The 24142-nt window shown below is 40.0% G+C and overlaps 2 protein-coding genes across 4 annotated transcripts in view; one reads left to right on the plus strand and one right to left on the minus strand.

The window, feature by feature from the left end:
- LOC115783827 (PDZ domain-containing protein 4-like) overlaps positions 1 to 14875 on the minus strand; it is a 32075-nt gene extending 17200 nt beyond the window's left edge. For 2 of the 3 annotated variants that reach the window (XM_030734841.1, XM_030734839.1), the window contains exon 1: positions 589 to 1145. In XM_030734841.1, coding sequence (XP_030590701.1) covers positions 589 to 648 — 60 coding nt within the window. In that variant the 5' untranslated portion in view covers positions 649 to 1145. Of the gene's footprint in view, positions 1 to 588; positions 1146 to 14835 lie in introns of those variants that run through there. The other variant, XM_030734840.1, reaches the window with a different exon arrangement.
- An 846-nt stretch (positions 14876 to 15721) lies between these two features.
- On the plus strand, positions 15722 to 21293 carry LOC115783194 (uncharacterized). The gene is made up of 4 exons (XM_030733912.1): positions 15722 to 16013; positions 16140 to 16233; positions 18469 to 18640; positions 18928 to 21293. The coding sequence occupies exons 1-4, from the start codon at positions 15815 to 15817 to the stop codon at positions 19975 to 19977; spliced, it is 1515 nt and encodes a 504-aa protein (XP_030589772.1). The 5' UTR covers positions 15722 to 15814; the 3' UTR covers positions 19978 to 21293.
- Positions 21294 to 24142: the final 2849 nt, after the last annotated feature.

Raw genomic sequence — 24142 nt, forward strand, 5'->3', positions numbered from 1 at the left:
TTAAGATATAAAATCAGGGAGATGAAGGTTGAAATTGTTGCATCTCTGCTGTTGCTTATAGAAATTATGATGCAGTGCTAATGTTTTGCTTTGATTAATTAATTAACAATATTTATTATCCTTGACATTTGCACCGGTATAAATAACTGTGGTCAACATGTCATTATCATATGCATAATTACATAATTTGGAGCTAATGTTTGACTTCGCATTCATGATCTGGTGATATTTATTTTTGTTGTTTCAATCAGAGTGGCTCATTTATGCTAAATTTATTTGGGATTCAAAACTGCTTTTTGGGAACTTTGTGTGTGAATGGTTGGGTGAAATTGCTGTAAAGACATGTTGAGGTTCTGCTGCAGATAGAAAGATCATAATGAGAACTGTGAGCATTATGACCCATGCAGCAGCTTCGCTGTAAGAAAAAAAGAAAAAAGAAAACAAGTTGGGAGAGAATAACAGAGCACACTTTGAGGAGACCACACACACACACACACACACACACACACACACACACACTTGGAGAGTCATGAAGAAAGAAATTTGACAAAGTCTAAGGACAAAGAGAGAAGAACAGACCGAGCTCACCTGGAACATGACCCTGTATTGTTCATCAGGCTTTTGGACCACACACATGTTGCACCCCATGGTGGCCGTGCAAGTCCAACAACTGCCCCAGATGACCAGCGCTCACACCAGGATTCTTTGTGCAGTCTTTGTCTATGGCAGTGGGAGAGCCCCACCCTCATTCGCAGGGTTGTAGGATACAACTAGTCCTCCTCAGAGTAACACACAACACATCCCTGCCTGGGAAGAACACAGTTTAATTGGTTGTGTCACTGTTCTCTTCTCTTCTGGGTTGTTCGCCGCTCAAGTGTTATAATCCAGAGTAAATTCAAATGTGGAGATAGTTTCAGAGCAGCAAGCCTGCGTGTTAGTTTCTCTTTCCATTGCAAGCAAAAATGTAAGTTTGTTTAAGTATGTGTGCTTGTTGTAGATCAGGAAGGATTTGAGTGCATCTGAGGAAAAGATGTGCTTTAAGAGTCCCGCTGGTTTGTGTTTCATTAAATAGATCAGGCATAAAAATGTAGCGCTTATCCAGGAACTTTTCAAAAATTACCATACGGAAAGCTCACTATAAATTCCTACTGTGGCTCTTTAAGTTTAAAAAGTACAGTAGAGACCAAGTTTTCCCAGCAGAACTCCAGCTGAACTCTCCCGTGCTGCTCCTGAGTCTTTTTGACTCAAATCATTAAACTTCCAAAAAGCACACTTTCAGCAATGCTCTTTGAGCCAGTTAGACGCAAACAATGCAGCTATCAAAGAACTTGCCTCGGTTTCTTTCTGCTATCATCACTGCCGCATGGAGCTTCCTCCCTACTATACTCTCTTCCTTTCTTTCCAGGTTTCCAGACTGCTGAGTGTGGCTGCTGAGATAACTTAGCCTTATCAAAGCCTTTTCAGGACCCTCTTCACCTGTGCTGGTACTCCACTTAAGGATCAATGCGTGGCTAATGCAGTTTCATAATTTAACTCTATTGAAATGCACTGAGTGGAGAGGTGGGACAGGCTGGGTGGTGCCCATCACACCAGTAGCCTTGATCTGTAAGCCCTTGCTGTGCAGCTAAGATAAGCTGCATGCCACAGACACCAGCCTGAAAGCATGCACACCTACAGACACATTATGACAGGAAACAAGACGCGATTCTTTCAACTACAAGCTTTACTGCACACACAGGGTGCCAAATTTCTTGTAACTGTCAGCAGAACTGCCATCAATAAAGCCTCTCCAAACAATACCAGTAAATAAAACATGCGGAAACTGTAAGCTTACAGATTGTTACTGTATTTTGCAGCATTTATCTGATCTGCTGTCAGATATCGTGACCAATATTAAACCACTTATTCTAAGCGATACTCAGCACTCTGCCTAACCGCTCATGGGTGGGACTGTGTTAACTGGGTTGCATTTGGGTCTTGTCTGTGTAAGGAAATCAATATAAAACTGATTTATAGATCAGCCGGATTTTGTGCTGGGTGTTTTGTTCGTGTTTTTGTTTGCAATTCTTTATAGAAGTACCACCAATGTTCATCCTACATATCCAATTATTTCATTTATAAAAGCGGGCTACTTTTTATGAACCTGTGGGCATGCCCTGCACATTTACCAATTCTCATGCTTCAGTTTTAACTCTCCAAGTTAGACTATTATAAATTGCCTCAGTGAATTTATATGAAACTCTCATTTGCTTCAGGTTTAGCCTCAGTCTGTGTCCTTCAAAGATAACTTGAATTAGAATATGCCGCATTCCTGCCCTTTGAATCTCATCATATTGCTTAAACCTTTATCATTAATCCTCCAGCGAGAGGTCATAGTTTGAGCGTCTTGTCTAAAAGGTCCATTGCCCTGTGTGCTGCCAGTGACAAGCTGTTCGAGCTGCTAATCCTCATTCGAGGCTCCACTACACCTGTATTCTTTCCAGAGGCTGTGTAATCTCTAACTCTGGCTCCTCACTCAAACCACACGCACACACACTGAGTGGCATTCTCACCCACACAAGCACAGAGGAGAGCTATCTTCACTCAATGAACCACATGATAACTTGGGAGAAACAACCTGATAGTCGAACTCTCGAGAGCAGACAGCCAATCAAGCTATAGTGAAGTGCCAGACATGCTCAGCAGGCAAGCCAGCTCCAACTGTCATCCAGTCTCTCCATTTCCTGTTCATCATCATCATCATCTACCTCTACCTGAGTGTCAGTCCTACATGATTGTTGCAGTGGAGTGTTTAGAATGATTCCCAGCCTGCCATGCTTTCAGAATAAAATATCGCATGGCATGGCATTCTGTGACAAATGCAGCCTTTCTGTGAGAGTAGTAGGTGTAAAAATATGTCCTGTGCACGTGTCAAAGTTAGTCCATCTTCAGTGTGCTGCAGGAAATTCAAGAACATCAATCAGTATGTCCATTTTAATCCTTGTTTTGTCCTCTGGTCTTTCTCTTTGAAACATCCACATGAGGGTATTTATTTGTAAGAAAAGAAATAAAAACCATGACGGGTCTTCCAGGTGGCTGGAGTGTTGTGCAGAGTGCAGCGCTAGTCTCAGGTCAGTGATAAATCACCGTCAGCAGCCTCACAAGACGAGAGAAATCATTAAAGGCTGATTGGAGGATACTTCTTGGCTTCACCCCCTGGGCAAGACGGTAAATGCACTCCCCCACTGCAGCGGCGGGGGAGACACAAAAGGCGGTTGTTCCCCAGTGGTGAAGGAGCTTACTGATCTGCACGTCGCACTACTACTAAAACTGCATCTTCTGGATTTTACACTGTATAATCTGTTTCTTTCTCTGTCTCTCCCCCACCCTGTTTCTCTCTATATCCAGGGCTGGGCCACTGCTCTCTTTTCTAGTCCCCCATAATTTTTACCCACACCTCATTTGCTACCCTCTCCCTCCTCCTTACACTCTCCTCTCCCCTGCCTCTCTCTCTCTGCTTGTCTGCAGGCAAGAGAGCAAGCACTGGAAAGTCTATGCGTTCTGTTTCAGCAGGACAGGACAAGATAACAAGCAAAGCTACATAAAAGTGAATGAAATATCAAGATTTTCATGCATTGCACTACCGACACACGAGGAAAGTAGGGAATAGGTTCATTCATCGCGTGCCATTTAAGCAATTCAGTGTCACCCCTTGTTGAGATGTATTAGAAAGAAAAAGGATGATTGCACTTTTTCATTCCAATAAAAATGCCCAGAGCAGGTAGAGAGCTGATGACTGGCTGTGCATTTAGATGAGGTTCAGTGCTGCCACAAAGAAGGAGGGAAGAGAAACAGGGGGGGTGGAAAAGAGGAAAAACAAGTGAATAACAGGTGTGACGGGATAAATCGAAAGATATGGAAGAAAGCCAAGAGAAAAAATGCAAATGACTGTGTGGGAGAGCATTGGCGAAGTGAAGATGGGGTGGAACAAGGGGTTTCTGCAATAATCAAAATGACCTGTTTTTTGTTTTTTTGTTTTTTTTAATTTGGGGGGGGGGTCCTGTTAAGTATCTGTACAGCCTGGGAGGTATTTGTGAGTACAAGTCCTCACTTATTTTCTATTCAGAAAGGCTTTAGTGGCATCTTTACTGCAGTACCAATGCCAAGTACCTCAGGGCAGAAGAAGTGAGTCACTCCATGGGACAAGCATACTCAGATTGACCTTTCTATAGGCATACTTTTCATTTTCTTCCTGCCACCGTTCTGTTTTTCTATCATTACATGCAAAATCCTCTCTAATACATCACGAAGAGACCTTCATTAACTGCCATTAAATAAAGAACACCCTTTTGTGAGCATCTAGTCCCGTGCCACTTAGTTTGTTTTTATCTGCTGCTCTCTCTCTCTCCCTCTTTGTCTCTCTCTCTCTCTCACACACACATTCAACCTCCCCTTTGTGTGTTTTATTTGCTGTGAGCCAGTCTGAAACAGGATTTCATGGTGGCTGTGTCTGGTTCAACAGGCTTACACGTATTTTGCTGCATAGCCAGTAATACTGAATGCACCCCACACACTTAACAGTTACTCACGGAAAACACACACATCTCTTCGCCTTGTTATCTGTTGCACTCGTGTGCATCATTCAGCCCCAATCTGTCTGCTTTAGATCTTCATCTCAATGCAAAATGTCAGAGTGTTATCTTGTTATTCTCTGAAATATCAACTGTCCGTTCCACAAGGAAGGGAAAAGTAGAGACCATCGCATTTAAACAGACAGATCTGGCTCACATTATGATCTGTCTCCAGCTTAAATATCAGTGGTTGTCATTTCACATTATCCACTACTGCTTCTTTCATTCCCACCTGAACAAAGGGTACGTAGCCTGCAGGTCGCCGCCCTTCTCTTTCTCCGCTGAACTTCACCTTTGTCCTGACATTTTTAAAAATGGCATTTTTAAATGCAAATGCTAAAAGGCATTTAAATCCTTTTTGGTAGTACTTTGTGATACAGGGAGTGACTTTGGTGTAATTTTTTAGCATTTTCCATGTAATTCTTTTGATTTTAGGCTGTCATTACAGTACTTAAAATGCTTACTGGCTCCAAATCATATTTAAAATGCAGGCACAGTACAAAAAGATAATGACAAATACCAGTTTAAAAGTAAGGAAAAATACTCCCAAGTATTTTTAAATAATAAGTACCTTTGGTGTAATTTAAAAGAAAGGAAACACAAATTATTGTCTTGCAGTAATATGAAGTCCTACCCTTTATCCTCCCTTTTTTCTTCAAATAGTTCCTGGCACATTCTGCATTACCAAAATGAACAACAGGGATGACTTGGGAGCTTTTGTCTTGCAAAAATGTTAATTGAAAACATGATGCACTCAAGAATCGCAAGGTAGCAACACCAGTGAATTTCAGATGCAGCAGAGAAGTTTTTTTAAGGGCGAATGAGATATAAAAGAGCAGGAGAACAAGGAGAGATTAAAGAAGAGGGGGGGAGAGAAATATGTAAAAATGAAAGAAAAAAGAAAAATTTCCACTGAGGCCTTCCTTTTCTTTATAGGGAGACAAAAGGCAACAGAGCAATGGAATACTGGCAGAATTTTAACAGTGTTCTCATTATTTATTTACTGCTCTGAGGAGCAGACTCCCAGTACATAATAAGCTGCAAAAGAACCACATTTTAAGGGTTTTTTTTTTGTTTGTTTGTTTGGTTCATTTTTTGTTTTTGTTTTTTGCATATGTATGCAGATGTGCGCATCCATGAGCGTATGTGTTTATGATTCGACTGCGACTGGTGGGTAGTTAAAAAAAAATGACCCTATGCAGCAGCTTCATTCACATTCTAGAGAAGTCACTGAGTGTGAAAGCTATTTCGCAGAGGAAGCGGTGAGGGCCAGGTGCCACAAAGAAGCATTGAGATGGCATGAGATGGGGGCTTAGATATACTGTGAGGAGACAGATGAAAGAATGATGGAAAGGGGAAAATGTGAGGAGGGGAGGCTCTGTGTCTAATCTTACTTGAGTGGACAAAACTTTAGACTGCAGAAGCACTGAGAAAGCTTCACTAAAAGCTACTTTCAGCTGCTCCCTTGCCTCAAGAGGTTGGTCTGCATGTTTTGATTTGGCAGATCTACACCGGATGCTTTTCCTGACGTAACCCCAAAGGGGATTTGTAAGAAACCTTTATTGAAAACTGGAAAAACAAAAAGAAGAAAGAAACCTTGGAGATATATCAAGAGAATAAATAACAGCACACAATTTGCACAAGTGATTATTCATCTTATGTTTTTCATTTGGTTGTTGTTGATGCTATTCTCAATCAGAGACTATTAAAAAAAAGGAAGCGACCATAAACCTGCATTCTTTATACTGGCCAACAGGGGGGCGACTCCTCTAGTTGTGAAGAAAAGTATGGTTATGTAGAAATCTGTAATAAAATTAAACTTGGCTGCAATCTAAAGACTTTCCTAATGAGTTCACAGTTTCTGTTACTAGTTTCATGTCTTAGTGAATGCAATATGAAGATAATTTTGCAAGTCATGGTCTTGTTAATCACACTATGTTGTTAAATAAGGTGCTCTCTCCTTTGATTTGTATGATTCTACTGATATAGATAGATAGATAGATAGATAGATAGATAGATAGATAGATAGATAGATAGATAGATAGATAGATAGATAGATAGATAGATAGATAGATAGATAGATAGATAGATAGATAGATAGATAGATAGATAGATAGATAGATAGATAGATACTTTATTGATCCCAAAGGGCATCCAGCAGCTTAATACGCACAATAAATAGATATATGATTTTACTGGTTGGTTGAAATAATGTTCCCATATACTTGAACGACACATTTTTAATCATTTGCTATTCACTTTAAACAGAAATATTATTTACAAGCTAAACCTTTCAATGTCCATGCGTATGTCCATGATATCATCTTGTATATTATTAGCCAGGGTTTCTCCCTAATTATAGTTAATAATTTCATTTCTTAACTCCATAGACAGAAAGCTTTGGTGTTACTATACAATTCATTGTCTTCAATGAAAATCTATATCCATATATGTTATTCTTGGGCCACTGGGCACCATTGTTCGCAGTACCTTTCAGTTTATTACTCAAACATCTGGTGCTGAGATCTAGAAAGTCTCAGTATTCCAGTTTTTCCATTTTTCCAGCCTCAAACCTGCTGAAATATTTAACAAAGAGTGTAGCTTGGATTGAACAGTCACGACACTGCAGGTTAGGTCAGCCTAAAGGCCGTCATACCAGCTCGAAATTGGGGAACACGGATTTGTGGCACCTCACTACTGGAATAAACTGCAAAGTAAATTTAAGTCAGACATTTTGTCTTAAAGGTCAGGTTAATGTTCCACTTGATAATGATGTACATATTTCTGGCCGTTTTAATGAGTGTATCTGCAGGTGTTACAGTGGTGTTGACAGTTAGATTACTGCTTACATTGGTGTGAAATAGACACATTTTTTTCTCTGTATGGTAAAATAGTCCAAAATAGGCCAGTCAGTATTTCTTACACAGTTATAACTGCCATTCATATGTACACTATGAAAACTCTAATACCAATAAAATATTTTTTATGTCATCCTCAACTTATCTGGAAATAATCTGGAAAAGTTGACCGAGTTTTTCCTTTTTTTGTAATTGTTAATAAAAATCACAAGATATAAATGAGTGGCATCAATGTTAAAATGTGACCCTGTGGAGGCAACAACAATAATAAAAGCTGATCCACTTTTTTTTTGTTTGTTTGTTTGTTTTTAATTGACGTTACCAGATGTAACTCCACTTCTATGACCACGTGTGTAGTCATCTAACAGGTTTCACCCACAGGTTTGGGCACCCCCTCAGCTCTTCCCCCGTTATCTGATTATTTTTGTTCATAGGCTCTATATATAAGATGGACACTGCCACCACTGACATCACCTATTAGGTTGTGAAGTCTCAATGTGAAACCTTGCCATCGCTTTCCTGGTGTGTTGAAACTGGACTTGACATTTGGAGCTGTCCGAGAAACCAAAGTCAATCACAAAGTAGACCCTGCTTTATCGGCCTTTCTAATTTTAATAGACACAGTAATTTACTAAGTGAATGTCTTGTTGTATTCATTAAGATGTGAAACTAGCCATCGTCACTGATCACGGGAGCTGATGAGTCATTTTCCCATATACTCCTATACAATCAGACTTCTTGCAACCAAAGAAGTTGCTCCTTGATAGCCATCAGAAAGGAAGCAGATTTAGAGCATGCCCAGTTTAGCATCATTTTTCAGACCCATCTCCTTTTATTGTGATCTATAAGACTATAAAAAAAAAATTCTCAGATTTCAAATAACATCTCAATTTAAACGACTAACAAATGCAAGAAAGTGGAAGCATTTCAGTGAGGACTTAGCCTTAAGGCTAAAACATTTGAAGCAGAGATTTAGTTAAAAAGGAAGATGTTGTAAAACCTAATAAAAATGATATTTTTTAATGAAAGAGCAGAGGGGCGAGACAGAGACAAGCAGACACACTTGAGGGTTGTTCAGCTTTATAAGAAATTAAATTATCTGTCTATCACAAGGGGCTGGCAATCATGTGGGCCGTGTAAGTCCTCTTACGCAAATTAATGGCTTTTCGTGGTAGTCAGGGAGACAGGGGCTTATTCCCTAATGTCAACCATTTCTCAAATCCTCACTCATCACTACTCCATACCCTCTATTCCCAATTCTCATAGGCTCTGCTATCATGTCACGACAGACTGATTAGGGATGGGGGAGAGGGGAGTAAAGTGGAAGGTAAGGCTGAAGGAAAGAGGAAAGCAAGGGACTGGCTTTGAACTGCAGTATTTTAATGTAAAGCAGGAAGAAATGTGATGCAGACTGAGACTACAGTGTATATAATTTGCTTCTGGATCACGTTCCTGAGGTGCAAAGCACTGCTTGTTGCAGGCAGTGAAAGGGAGACGAACAAAAGGAGAAACTGTGACGGGGTTTGGAGCTGGAGGGAGTGAAGTGAGGGTGTAGTGAGCTTGAGAGTAAGTTTAGGAGAAGTGGGAAGAATAGCCACTAAAGTATAGGTGGAGAAACAGGGATTTGAGACATTTGAGTGAGGAAAAGACAAAAGAAATGCAGTAGGCATTGACTCAAATTTTCCCAAAGAAAAAAGTGATTACCTTCATACCGTGGGGAAGAAAGAAGGCTTACTCAGAATGGTCTAATGAATTTGAGTGCTAATACAAAGATATGAAGTCTTCAACTCCCCTTCCTGGATGATTGCTCATGCCAACCACTGTCTCAGCCAGTGTTACACATGAATTCACATGTAGCAGCAGGAGCAGAAATCTGGTATCGCAGAAGAGCAACAGGGAGGATGGAACTGTTGCAGCAGCAAGGTAAGAAACCAAATTAACAAAGTGCCAGTATGGGCAAAATGAATTTCCTAAAGTAATGTATAATCTCTTAAATTTTATACCCGCTGTATGTCCATTCCAACAGTGAGAGTGTTCCCAGGGTACGTTTCTCATCATCATACTTTATCTCCATTGACTCTTACAATCAATAAAAACTGCACCATTCATCAAGAGATGTATTTATATTTAGTAATCAATATCAGCACCCTTCTTCTGTTTGGCCAGGGGGCACAAATGCACGAACACATGCAGACCTGCTGAAGTGATGACAGGAAAACGTAGAAAAAAGCCATTAATTCCACTTTCATCCTTCCACTTAGTAAGCCTCCCACTCTCAAGGATCTCACCTAATATGGTCCCCAATGACAGTCCACCATCTAAGTGCTTGCTTTTATATCCAGAAGATATTATTCAGTTCCAGCTTAGAGCTCTGGCTGACACCTGTGCTTCCGCTTTCCTGAGATATTAACCATTTAAAACATATTTAAAATTGCCCTTTTGGTGCCAGCGCTATATGTTTAAACTGTGTTTTCTGCATTAACGAGATGCCTAAAGATGTTTACAAACCGTGCTGCTTTTCCCCTCAGTATAAGCATGTTATAAACAAAACATATCCCACTCAGGTGTTTTAAGACATCTGCAAGCTGTGACTCTTCTTCTCCTCCCACATACTCCTACGTATTTGCCCCGGGCCCAGCCCAATCAATATATCATTAGCCAGTCTCTCCACTCACCCCTTGTTTTCACTCCAGAAAACCTTACCGCCCTCCCACTTCACTCTTACTCTGTCCTCCCCTCACATTTCACACTATTTCATGCTGTTTTTCTCTGTGTACCTCGCCTCTCATCTTCATTCTTTCGGCCTCCAAACCCCCTAATCTCTCTGCAGTTCTGCTTCTGTCCTATGTGTATTTCTCTGCTGATGTGAAAGAAACCATGAAAGAGGGGTAAAAATGGGGGGTGTACTGAAGGTGGAATGGGAGGAATTTTGAGCCACATGGAGATGGTGGGCGTTGGCAGAAAGATGGGGGGGGGAGAAAGAGCAAAGCAAAGCAGGGAAGAGATGGGGAGCGAGAGGGGGAGGGGAGCTTGGCTGTTTGACTGTGCGGGTGAAATGAATGTGTAATTGAGCTGTTGTGGCTCAACCCTTGAACAACTGAGTGACGGAGGGAGCGGCATCCGCAAGATCCCCTGGAGAAGGTGGGTGAGCCTGTGGGCTGCTGCACTGTTGGCTAAATAGAGGGAGTTGTCAGTAGCAGAGTACGGGTGCCAACACCACAAGGTAGCAACACGTCCATCCATCAATGCAAAGTGTCAAACACGGCAAGTGGAATTTATGAGCATGAATGAGTCAAGAAACCATGGAGCAGTGGCCACTGGATTGGTGCAAGGAAAAGCTCAGTCTCCTCCTCTCCATCTATTTGATGCTCTCCCCTCCATGATTCCCCATAGCAGACCTTCCATTCCTGCTTAAATTTTTAAAAAGAATTCTCCTCAATCTCCTCTTTATTTTGTCTTCCCCTCCCTCTTTCCCACCACTTAAACCGGCGCAAGAAGGGGATGAAGAAGGGGCTAATTAAAATGGGAGTGCTGTGTAGTAAAATGAAGCCAGTGCAAAGTCACACCTCAACCCTGAAACAGCAAACAGTGGCGATGAAAACGTGAATGAAATCTGAACTACTGCGTGCGTTATCGGGAAAAATGTTAACGACATATTGCTTCTGATGCTGTTTTCATCCAATGTTTCTCTCATGGAGACTAGAAACAGCCATCTTTGATGACCTGTGTACACACCTTTCTCTCTCTCTCTCTCTCTCTCTCTCTCTCACACACACACACACACACACACACACACACACACACACACACACACACACACACACACACACACACATACACACACACACACACACACACACAGATCAGGAGCAAAGCTGCAGAGCTTTGATTGATGTGCTTAGTTCATTGAAACAGGTGAGACAGTGACAGCTCAGAAAAACAAGAGGGGAATCAGATCCCAGTTACTGTACCATGGTTACTGCAGAGAGAGGGATTGGCACGACCAGGGACGGTACAGATGGAGGAGTCACCTTGAGGGAGAAGAGGGGAAGGAGGAGGGAAGGGACACAGTGGCAATGCCAATTTATTTCTTTTCAGGTCAGAAGCTTGTAGATATTGAGAAACACACTTGAGAAGCAATGAATTTGTATTCTGAGGCTGAATAATACAAAAAGGTTACACATATGGCAACAGCATGAGCAAATCCTGGAATCATGAGAAACCTTCCCAGGTGTCCGCTATTGCTTCATGTCTGTTTATAGTACATGTGGGTTTAGCTGTGACTAAACACTGGTGTCTGTGGAACTCTGCTCTCACTCTCTCTGGGTGGAAGTTTGAGTGGAAATGAAATAATATTGATTTAACTCTCAGACGCAGCTTTATAGATCGACTGTCATACCGAACAGCCTTTATCCGCAACAGTGCTGTCCTCAAGCTGCCTTGATTTGCTGCTTATCACAGCAACAGATTCAGGTTTGAGATCCATGGTGAGGTATGAAAGCATGAAGGACTGATCATAATGTTTGTTACACATCACTGATTATGAAGTAAAATAGTAGAATTCGTTTAAATTACATTTAAAAAAAAAAAAGGATGTCAGGCAAGGCTGCTGTTTTGGTGTTATTTTAAAATCCTCTCCAAAAGTGGGTAGGACACTATTATGCCACATTACACCACAGTGACATCTATTGGTGAAATGCTGATATTCACCCAGAGAGAGAGACAAGTTAGGCCTATATCCTGGGTGTTGAGAGCAAATCCTTTAATTCCGATGTGTCATGAGGTTCACTGATATCAGAAGACAATTTATTAATAAGCCACTCTGTAGCTCTGCTTTATTCCTTAAACACACTTGTAAAATTTCCAGTGAAAACAGTGCCAGACGACACAGTTTTTCTTTTATTCCCAGAGGGAACTTATTTTATGGAAGTACTGATTTTTCAAGCTGAAAGAAGCATCATACACCAATCACCACAGGACTTTTTCACAGCTGACATTTAGACGTTTCTTACTGGAACAGATGTTGCCAATAAGAACATGACACCATTTCTATCCAAGTGTCCCAGCAAGCATCATTAATTTAACTATCACACCTGTGCTTTTCCTAATGTGACATTTCCAAAATGTTGTCAATAAAAATAAAAAAAAATTACCCATTTCATCATTTTCATCATCATATTCACATAAAGCACAAGTATCTAAAAAGCAAACACAGATGATATCTTTATTAGGTATACCTTGCTAGTACTGGGCTGGAGCCCCCTTTGCCTTCAGAACTGCCTTAATTATTCATTGGCATAGATTCAACAAGGTGCTGGGAACATTCCTTGGAGATTTCAGTCCATACTGACATGATAGCATCATGTAGTGAATCTCCCGTTCCACCACATCCTAAAGGTGCCAATAGTGTGCAGAGAAAATGTCCTCCACACCATTACACCATCACCACCACTCTGAGCCATTGATACAAGGCAGGGTGGATCCATGCTTTCATGGCATTATTCAATTTTGGTGAGCCCTTGTGAACTGTAGCCTGAGTTTCCTGTTCGTAGCTGACAGGAGCAGCACTTGGTATGGTCTTCTGTTGCTGTGGCCCATCAGCCTCAAGGTTTGATGTGTACATTCATAGATGCTCTTCTGCATACCTTGGATGTAACCAGTGGTCATCCCAGTTACTGTTGCTTCCTATCAGGATGAAACAGTCTGGCTATTCTCGTCTGACCTTTTACATCAACAAAACATTTTAACCCAGAGAACTGCTGCTCACTGGATAGTTTCTCTTTTTCAGACCATTCTCAGTAAACACTGCAGATGGTCGTGTAGGAAAATCCCAGAAGATCAGCAGTTTCTGACATACTCAGCAGCTTGTTTGGCACCAACAACCGTATTCTTTCCACTGATGCTCCGTTTGAACTTCAGCTGGTCATCTTGACCAAGTCTTCACGCCTAAATGCACTGAATTGCTGCCATGTGGTTGGCTGACACGAGAATCACTTGACTAGGTGTACCTGAAGAAGTGGTTTATGTGTATGGGACAACGGTTATCAGGAATCTTGTTAGATTTACTAGTAAATAAAAGATTGGACCTGTTGCCTACAGTCAGGTGTTACATTTTTCTGAGTTTTACTGGGAGGATGCCAATATTTCACATTTACCTTTCATGAAATTCTTATTGCGTTACTGATCCATTCATTTCTGGACCACATTGTTAACCTTTCACCAATGAATTCCTGGTTTATATTATCATAGCAGATGACTACTCTAAGATTGTGTGTGTATTGGTAAGTGTTACCGCTGGAGAAGGGGAAAAGCTCAAATGGAGTACCAACAAGGCTAGTACTCTTTTTTTTTCTCCATTTACAGATGAAAATAGTGCCAGACAGTAGTTTACTCTGATTTGTCTAACAGACTAGAAAACACTTGAGCCCACTTGTGTTTTCAATAAGTGCCAACAATTAGGTGAAGTGCAAAAAACAAATGCATTTTTTAAAACAAACCCAAGGACAAATCAAATGAGTTTTAGGAGGTATTAATTTAGTTCTTCTGAGTGATAATGAGAATGAAATATCTGAATATAAATGTGTCCTTTGCTACTAGTCACAGGAGTGGAAAGTGGTGGTCAGGAAAGTGTATTTGGTGTGGCACTGCTGGGGAAACCTACTACTGAAATAAATAAATAAATATGTCTTGAAGTGCCCTTGATCATACATCAGCGAAACATTAGTTTAAAGGATCAAGGACACTCTGCTTCTTGAGTGCTGACAGAGATGCATATTTTGGGATGTGCATTCCAATGCAACAGATAACATATAACCATTTTAGGCTAAAAACTGTCAAACAAAAACACATCTCTTTGTTATTCTTTGCTCTGCTTCGCAACAAAAACGCATCACTTGGAAGATAACGCAGGAAGACATCAGTTTGATAGAGCTGATCAAATTATCCATCACCAAGGTGTTTAGGTAGCTGTTTAAAGGACCGTTTTTAATGCTTGTCTCATTTGCTCCTTGCTTTATACATCCTGATCATACTGACCAAAAAAGAATTTTTCACAAAGAAAAAATAGCTGCACAAAGTAGTTTTACTCTAAATGACAGTGGACTGAAGACATAAATCATGCTTTCTAAAGTTCAGCTGAAGCTAAAATAACACTCAAATCTCCAAATTTACAGTTTTTTTCTTTGTTTTTTTTTTTTGTATGAATTTCCCCAGAAAAACAGGCACTGTAGATGCTGCCAGCCACCACTTATACTGAATTAATAAGAGACTTTTTTTTACTACCATAGAAATCAGTGATTGCAGAGACCAACGTTTTGTCAGTATGCATAATGGAAGATAAGGTTTTTAAAATTAAAGAACAAAAATACCTTCTTGTTCATCTTCTTTTGGCTGCTCCCTTTAGGGGTCACCAGCGGATCCTCTGCCTCCATCTCACCCCATCCCCAGCATCCTCCTCTGTCACACCAACCCTCTGTGTGTCCTCCTTCACTACATCTATGAATCTTCTCTGTGGTCTTCCTCTTTCCCTCCACTGTTCCTCCTCTGCACATGTCTATCCTGGTCACTCCCAATGAAAGTCTTAACATCTTCAACTTTGCCACCTTCACCTCTGCCTCCTGTCTTTTTGTTAGCATCACTATCTAAAAGCATACATCATAGCATAACAGATTTCACTACTCACTACTATAGGACTCTTGAGAATCTTTTCTTTCACTCTTGCTGCTATCCTTCTGTCAAAAAAAAAAACATAAATAAAACTCTTTTTATTCTACATTAGTACACCACAGCAAATAAAACTGAGTCACAAATATTCAAAATTGTAGATAAAAATGCTAACGCCAACAAGGAAAGATTTTTTTTTTTAAACACAGCCAATTTGTATGAACCATTAACAGTTTTTTGTTTTGTTTTTGTTTTTTTTTGGGGGGGGGGGGTTGTTTTTTTTTTTAGAATTTTTCTTGTAGCCGAGTATTTGTGAGGTCACGTGGACTCACGTTTTTTGTTTGTTTGTTTGTTTGTCAGTTTGCGTCACAGAAGCCACTTTTGCCAGCAGGGGGCTCCAGTTCGCTGTGTGCTGGTGGTGTACTAAGAATCAATAGAACTCCCCTCAAACTGTTGAGTCAGCAGTCGACCAAAATCGACGCTATTAAAACATTAAAATAAGGCAGAAATGTGTACTCACTGTTTTTGCTATATGGTTTTATTTAACGTTAACTTAACCGTTAACGAACTGTCCGCTCTCCGTGACGCCCTGATGTTGCGCGCGCATCTTGTCAGCGGAAGTTGAATTTTGTTGCTCCTGATAACTTCCTCAACCTATGCTAACCAAACAGTTTTAAAGCAAAAATGATGATTTGTTGTGTGTTTGCTTGTAAAAATCGATATGCCCCCAACAAAAAACTCAAATTTTACAGAATACCGTCGGGGAATCGGCCGTTAAAAGCCAAGCGGAGGCGCTTGTGGCTGCAAGCAATACAAAAAGCGAACGGCAGCAGGGCCGGACTCACGGGAAATGCACGCGTTTGTGGCGCTCACTTCATATCAGGTGGGCTAAAATAGTAGCTAAGTGATCACCGGAGACGTGCTGTATCAGATGCAGCTGGCTTATTTACCAGAGCAGGCGCATTTAATTAGATCAAACTGCGCATTTTTTTTTATTTTTGTGTTATAGGAGAAGCATCTACGGAGCTCGACAGTCCGGACTTTGTGCCTTCTGTGTTTACCTTCACCAAACAAAACCAGAATCCCAAGAAAAAAGTGAAATGGTAAGAAATGTAACGTAATGAGTCAGAATAACATCTGTTGCGAGGACCAGAGTTTTTATAGATTTTTATTTTTCTAATTAATTTTTATTTTTTACTTTGTTTTCAGTTTTATTGTCTTGATTTTGTTTTATATTTATGTTTTTGTTATTTCAGTGGCATGTATATAGATAGTATGTGTCAGGGACAGTTAATGCATGTTAGAATCCATCCATTTTCTTCCGCTTATCCGCGACATATTAGAATATTCTTTCTTCTTTTTTTTTTTTCCTAGTCTAGTTTTTATTTCAGTTAACTAAAAATGTTTTTTTGTTGTTTTTTCCACACAAAATTTTTGATTTATTTTTAAGTGTTAGAGCATCAGTTTCAAAGGGTCCATTTTAAAATTTAATTAAAGGTCCTTCAAATTGAAATGTAAATATGTAGTACTATGGCTCCATGAATATGAAGTCTTGCAAGTGTAGCTAAACCAAGTTCACACAGCATGATGAATGCTTGAAGTCTCTGACAGCAGATTTTGAGGCCTGTGAAAATCAGTTTTGGAAGTAGGGGACTGATATTTTATTTACAGTTTCTCATGTGCAAGGTAAATAATTTTCTTTAAAACAGGCAAAATCAGATGAATGATTTTACAAATATTCCAGCTTGAATATACATTTTCATATAACTTCAGTGTGATATTCCCCAGGTATGACACCATGTACCAAATCCAGATTGTTTTGTTTTGCTTTTTTTTTTTTAGAAAACATTTCTTGTGAATATGAAATCCAAAATCTGTGATGGCGTTTGCCCCCATTTTTGCTGGTTGGTTTCTTAAACTTTTATCTATTCATTAATTAGACTAATGACAGTAGGGACTTGAAATCTGGCACAGTTCCCGTGAAGAAATGTTTTTTCTCTTGGAATGATTTTTTTTTTTTTTTTTTTTTTTTTTTTTTTTTGGCATATCTGTGATGGTCAGGTGTGAAGTTTTTTTTTTTTTCTATGTGATGAATTGAGATGAAATGGCTGTTTAAATTAACTGTAATAATCTTGGTGAGGACATACTTTAAATTCTCAGTGTACGTAGGGCTGTTCAATCAAAAATAAGCCTTGTTGGGCGTCATTCAGGCACAGCTCAGTCTGTGGTACCCCCCCCCAGCTGTTCCTTAAAGTTCATGTCATAAAACAAAGAAATACAGAAGTGCTAGAAGATGTTTTTTGTATCCCAGCAACAACAAGCCCTTGAGAGAGACAGGCCATTAATGGACTCCTGTGGTTGCAAAAAGGCTTAGAGGTGTATAGTCTTTGGGAAAATTGCCCTTGCTTTCTTTGTGCTGTGACCTCAGAAACATTTTCCTGATGGCTTAAATAACTGAATCACCAGCCTGAAGTCACTGCATACAATATGATGTTCATTTTGTAAATTATGGCCCTCAGATTGAGGCTTCACAGCAGGAGTTCAGTAACCTGTGGGCGGTGTCCCAGTGGGTACATCCATGTGGGCTCCACTGAGGCCTAAATAAGGACTATTTTGAACTCTAAATCATGCAAAGCTGCTCTAGTCCAGGAATAAAAATATGGACTTGGAAATGAGCATAATGGGTCCCTTTTAACCAATGTAGAGAAATCATAAACATAAATGTACACAAATGAGACTTTAGACTTTATGGCAGAATATTACAGATTTTTATATTATTTTTTTTAATATTAGCGACATATTAACTCAGCTGCACATACAAGTAAGCGCAAACTACCCTTTTTGAGTGTGTGCTTTACTCACTGCTCTGCCCTGGGTTCATAGTTGTCACGTCTCTTTGCTTCTGAGCTCTGTGTGTTTGAACAGTAGGAGAAGAGGGGCTGGTCACAGAGCTCATGGTATTTTAAACAGTACTGGTATTTACTATTCTATTTTTCCTTCCCTGGCTGAGCAAAAGCCTAAAAAAAATCCATTTTCATTGCACATTCATGGCACATTCAGGCCCACTTCTACCTATAGCTACAGTCAGCCCAGGTCAAGCTTACAAAGGTTGGCCCTTGATATCAGTTTGCATATTAGAAAAGGCACAGTAACTGGCGATGAATTAGAGAGGGTGCATAAACATTTAATCCACAAGCTGCACAGTTCTCTCCCACTATATGTGTTCCAATGTAAATTTTTGGTCAGTGAACTTAAGCTGTCCAAAAGCATTGCAGCATTGCTGTATGTGACAAAAACAAGTTAATACATTTGCTTTTATTTTATTTTATTTTTAAAAGGTACTATGGTCGTAGAAAAAAGTATCGCCGTAAAGCCAGAGTTGGAACAGAGGAAAAAGCAGCTTTACTTCGGGGGGATTCTTCTGTTGACCTCGAGCCGTCTGTTATGACGCAAAGTGAAAATGAATTTTCAGAAGAACCGCAGTCACCAGCAACCCCATCAGTGCCAAAGGTAGCAGCCACAACTTGCTCTCTCTGCATTTTTTTCCCATACTTGTAGATTATGCAGAATTCTTTTTAAAGTTTGTTTAGCCATAAAATGATTAATTTAGTTATTTTATAAGATGTTAGTTGTCAGATCGTCAGAAGTATTTTTATTTTCCGATGAAGAACATGCTAAATTATTTACGTTTTGTGTGTGTGTGTGTGTGTGTGTGTGTGTGTGTGTGTGTGTGTGTGTGTGTGTGTGTGTGTGTGTGTGTGTGTGTGTGTGTGTGTGTGTGTGTGTGTGTCTTCTAGGAAGGACAAATATTGGCAAAAGCATCTGAGACTGAAACAGAAACCAAAATAATCCAATCGCAAACAACCCCCATATTAAACAAGACATCACCACCACTCAAAGGACTACCAGACATCCTAAAACTAGAAAAAAAGAGGCCCATTGTGCTCCTGAAACCTATAGTTGCTCGAGCAGGTGGCTATCAGTGTGAACTGTGCAGTCAGACCTTCACTGATATACCACAGCTGGTAAAACACAAACAGCTGCATGAAGAACAAAGGTCCATTGTCAGTAAAATTTCTCAGGCAGATTTCACCGAGCACCATGTTGTGCACAGGGATGAACCTTCGTTTCCGTGCAACATGTGCGATCGGTCTTTCACCACAAGTCACCACCTGAAACGTCATAAACTGCTCCATGTTAAAGATGGCAGGAAGTGCCTCAGGTGTGGCGCGCTGTTCTGTCACCGTCACAACCACATGTTATTCCTTCCACAGACTGAGTCTAAAACAGAGTCTGAGCCTGAGGACGATTCCTCCGTGGGTGGGACAGAAAATGACTTGTCAAATGAGCTGGAGCCTGGCCAGATGACTGAAATAACTGGCAAGACTCAGAGCTCACAGACCATTACACCTCTACTGTCTTCTGCTCCGTCTGCTGCGCCTACATCCCCAAGTTCTGGATTTTTATCCAAGTCCTCACCTTTTTCTTCACTTGTACTGCCAGAAATTGCCCCACCGGTGTTTCTGAAGCCGTGTCCTGTTCCTCGTCCTTTCGCTCCAAACGTCAGGCATTCAAGAAACCCGGGGACCTCGTTTCACCATGACTATCTCGCCCGACATGCAGAACTCCCATCTTCACTGAAGATCTTCTCACCTCGGTACCTCACCTCAGCCTTACTAGAGGTTAAAAGAAATTATGAATATATTTTAAGCAAGCCAAAGAAAGGCAAGGCTAAGAATATGGTGAAGAAGGAACAAGGTGAGCCAGAGATGACGGCATCAGAAGGGCAACGCACTAAACCGGAAAAAAAGGAGAGAATAGCTTATGACCTTGAGCTTGTGGTCTGATCTGAACAATGGATTGGAATTAAAACGGTGACCTTTTATTGTCAAACTAACCTGTTTGCCTTAGTTGAGATGTTTAATATTGCCTCTTTGCTATTTACAGCAGGTCTTATGCTTCCTATCTTTGAATTCAAAAGCCATTTTGACAAAAGCAAGGATGTGTTTGGTATTAAACCTGGAGTATTTGGTTTCATTGCACCACTTTTGCTTCTTGAGCACCTGTTTTAGCACACGAATATATTTTTAAGTAGTGAACCTGTAACACTCCTGTTTTTTTTTTTTTTTTTAATTCTGTTGGTTGTATCGTTCACCTCGTAATCAGTGATAGGGTGAAATTGTCTTGTCACTACTGTTTGGTGAGTAATACTTTTATGTATGTAGATTGTAACTGACCTGTATTGTAAAACTGCACCAGGTGGCGTTTGGGCTCCAGGCTGCATTCTGTACTCGGCAATTTGTGCTGTAATAATCACTTTAGTATCTGAAAAAATGCACTGTGTACTACAAAAAAATGGCAATAAAATGATCAACCATCTCCAGTAAGAATTGCCACAGAATTTAGTTTTCACATCTACCTCAGCTACCTGGAAACAGATAGTGGTTGCTGCTTTTTATTACATACGCGGACCGATCAGCTGTAACCGTAAAACAGTGAATAACCTTGATCGTTTTATTACAGTGCTTTGTTCTGCTGGCAAGCCTTGAGCATCCAGGAATTCATGTGGGTGTACAAGAGAAAAGCCTCAAAGAACATGACAAAGAGTCCAAGGTGTTGACAGTGGCCTCTAAATTCTCAGATCCCAATCGAGAAAACACCCGATCCACAGAGCCCACTACGCCACGAGACTGAAAAGATCGACTGTTATTGCTGCTGGCTGCACACCAGAGGACAAATCCAGAGGTCTGCTGTCTGTGCCCTGATGGGTTATAGTTGTTCTGGTGGCACAGGAGGAACCTACTCAAATAATTAGGTGAATTTCATGTCATTGATTAATGAATGCCATACACTGTATATAAAAGATGGACATAGCCACTGTAAAATTAGTGAAATTTTTGCCGTTGTCCTTTTTAATCTGTATATGACACTGAGGCAGTGGATGTGACAAACCAAGAAGAGCAGCAAATACTCTTTTTAGAGTAGATAATAGCCAACTTAAAAATGCTTCCATCAAGCATTTGCTGACTTTAAAGTGAACAGTGAAATCATCTGTGAGCAGAATCATAAAAAATCATGAACAGAAGCAACAGCCCTTGATTAACTACAATCATGTAAGTTCAGCATAGAGACTGTATATGAAAGATGTACATAGTCCCTGTGATGTCACCCATTGATCGCTAAGCTCTATTAAAAAAACAAACAAACCCAAAACGCTGTTTTTGCTGTTTACATTTTAGCTCTTTGAAACCAGGCCCCAGAAGTGTGAGGGTGGGCAAAACTGAGAATCGAACGTGTTCGTGTTAGTTACGAGGTCAGATCACTCCACAGCATACCTGGCTTCTTCCTCCTTTTTGACTAATTGGGGTTATAATTTACAAAATGAGCATCATGTTGTGTTTGGTAAGGCTTGAAACTAGCGAATGAGACCATAAGCTAATCGGGAAAATGTTTACTGGAGTCATAGGTCAAGGGAGTCAAAGGGTCATTATCTTTATAAGCATGAAAAGCACTGTGGTCATCTCTCCCAACTTTCTGACTAACTTTTTGTTAGTGGATGCTTCAGACTGCGGTTGTGTAGTGGACCTTTTTAATGTATTTACCAACGTCTCATATGGTAATCAACGGTATTATTTGCTCTCAAGCTTAACTCTGGACCTGCCCACTTTGCATCACTAAGGGTTATGTCACCTGTTGTTGCTACAAGTTGTTGAGTTTAACTGACATTTTGTGGTCTCTGTTCACTGTGTCACTGCTGGTCTCTGTGTGGATACACCTAAAAGCTTCTATACAACCACACTTGCTTTTGCAACCAGAGGAGTCATCCTATGCTGCCTGTTAGAAAGAATGCAGGTTTGTGGCACCTCTACATTGGCTTCACATTTCATACCTGTAAGCTAAATTTTGCGTTTCCAGTGTCTGGAATGGATCACTGCTATATTTTTTTCAGCAGGTTTGTATGTGTATGTACCAAAATATAGAAACAGCAGAAAACATGGACATATGGAAAGTTTAAAGTACCTTTCAGATACCTGCTTTACCCACAAAAAGAAGCACCTAACCAGCTGAACAAGCATTACTAGTACTCACTACAAGCCAAACAGTTTGCATTTCACTGTGTTCACACTACTGTCTCCCTGTTTTCATTTTAAGCAACTTTATATCATTTCAGTCACTTCATTCAATAGATGACTGTTGTTACACAGCATACATCCATAATGTTGTCTTTGACAAGTTTAAAACATATTAAAGATATTTTTTAACATGGATGAATATGAAAATTACACATTATTGGCATTGTTCTATTTATATATAAAATAATAAATGAATTGAACTAATAAACTGACTTCTAAGCTGATGATTTGCAGCTGTCTACTGTGAACGTATTAGGCTTGTTCTCACATGGACACAGGAAGAAAGAAACAAATGAGCTGTATGAAGTGTCTTCCCTGAAACATACTGTTCACATTATGTATTAAAATTAATTTACTGCATTTTTTGACTTTTTATACTGTATGGATTTCACAGAGTTTATAATAATATCGAAGCAAACCTGTTCAAGATTGTCAGGCCAAGAAGTCTCTTTCCTGATGGTGGCTCTAGGGATTGTTAAAATGACCCCAAAATGTCTGCCTGCTTTTCTTGGACAGTCCTCCTGTCAGTGTGTCACACTGCATTAAAACCACCTGCTTGTTCTGTTAGCTGACTGCATGGAAAATCCCACAGTACAATAAGGTGTGTACTTGTTTTCATTGCTTGGACCTTTTCTCACTATGGAGCTGAATTTTCCAAAGAGTATTTTTACTTTAACTGCTGCATGGTTTTGAAGTAAAACAATAACCCAACCTGCCAACAATTTATACAGTAAATATGTTTGGTTATACACATGAATAACTGAAGAAATGCATTTCTTACAGTGTTTTTAGTTAATATTGCAGTTATAGATTTTACATAACCTGTGGGTTGTGAGGTTCAGATACATCAATCTAATCAGTGTTTTTACCCAGTCAGCATTTGAGCTGTAATGAATCCCTTAATAATTAACCATAACATGCAAATGCAGACTTGATTAATTGTTATAGACTGTTGTGGCTCTAGAGAAAGAGTGGGCTGCTCACTGATCAGACGTTTAGTGTTCCCATGAAGTGTTCCTGAGCTTAACACCCTATGACTAAGTGGTAAATGAAAGATTTTAAACTGCCAAGCTTCAAGCTCGACTGAAATTTGCAGCTGCCCACATGGACAAGCCAAATCCCTTCTGGAGAAAAAGTTTTATAGTCAGATGAGACAAAGATTGAGCTTTTTAACCACAATGACAAGAGGTGTGTTTGGAGGAATAAAGCTGAGGCTTTCAAACCTTAAAACACTGTACCAACTGTGAAGCATGGTGGTGGCAGCATCATGCTCTGGGGCTGTTTTGCTGCCAGTGGTACTGGTACATTGCACAAAGTAGGTAGAATAATGAAGAAATTCACCATCAAATCACTAAAGTTTGAAGAAACAATACATATTCACAGTTTAACAATTTATTCATTTAGCAATCAGGGGCCTCAGTAGCATGTGAAAGAACCATACAGAGCCACAACAGCCTGGGACCTCCTCCTCTTCATGCCAGTCACCAGCTTGGTCACACACTGCTGTGGGATGGCATCCTATTCTTCAACCAGCAATCATCCAATCCAATAACCAACACCGAACAATAGTCAATAGCATGATAAGCTGTTTAGCATTGCAGCAAAGATCTGGCAAGTTTTTCATGGGCGCACATACTCAGCTCTGCTTCTCAACCCACAAATGCATTTTCCTTACAAATGTGGCACCATGTAAGGGGAAATAAACAGGCTTTCCAACGGTATATGATTTATTGCCAAGAAGCATTGTTACAGTAAAAAAAAAAAAAAATCACCCACAGACAAATTTTATTACTTTTTGTGCTGTTTCGATAATGTAGAGAATATTTTATGCACAGCTGTAACATTAAATAACATTGACTTCTCTTTCTAAATCTGCATT

The sequence above is a fragment of the Archocentrus centrarchus genome, chromosome 7 (assembly GCF_007364275.1).
Source record: "Archocentrus centrarchus isolate MPI-CPG fArcCen1 chromosome 7, fArcCen1, whole genome shotgun sequence".
NCBI lineage: Eukaryota > Metazoa > Chordata > Actinopteri > Cichliformes > Cichlidae > Archocentrus > Archocentrus centrarchus.

Excerpts from the sequence above, each read along its gene's own strand:
- LOC115783194 (XM_030733912.1), top strand. The coding sequence starts at position 15,815 with ATGATGATTTGTTGTGTGTTTGCTTGTAAAAATCGATATGCCCCCAAC. Across the intron at positions 16,014-16,139 it reads TGGCGCTCACTTCATATCAG|GAGAAGCATCTACGGAGCTC; the intron begins GTGGGCTAAAAT and ends TTTGTGTTATAG. Across the intron at positions 18,641-18,927 it reads CAACCCCATCAGTGCCAAAG|GAAGGACAAATATTGGCAAA; the intron begins GTAGCAGCCACA and ends TGTGTCTTCTAG.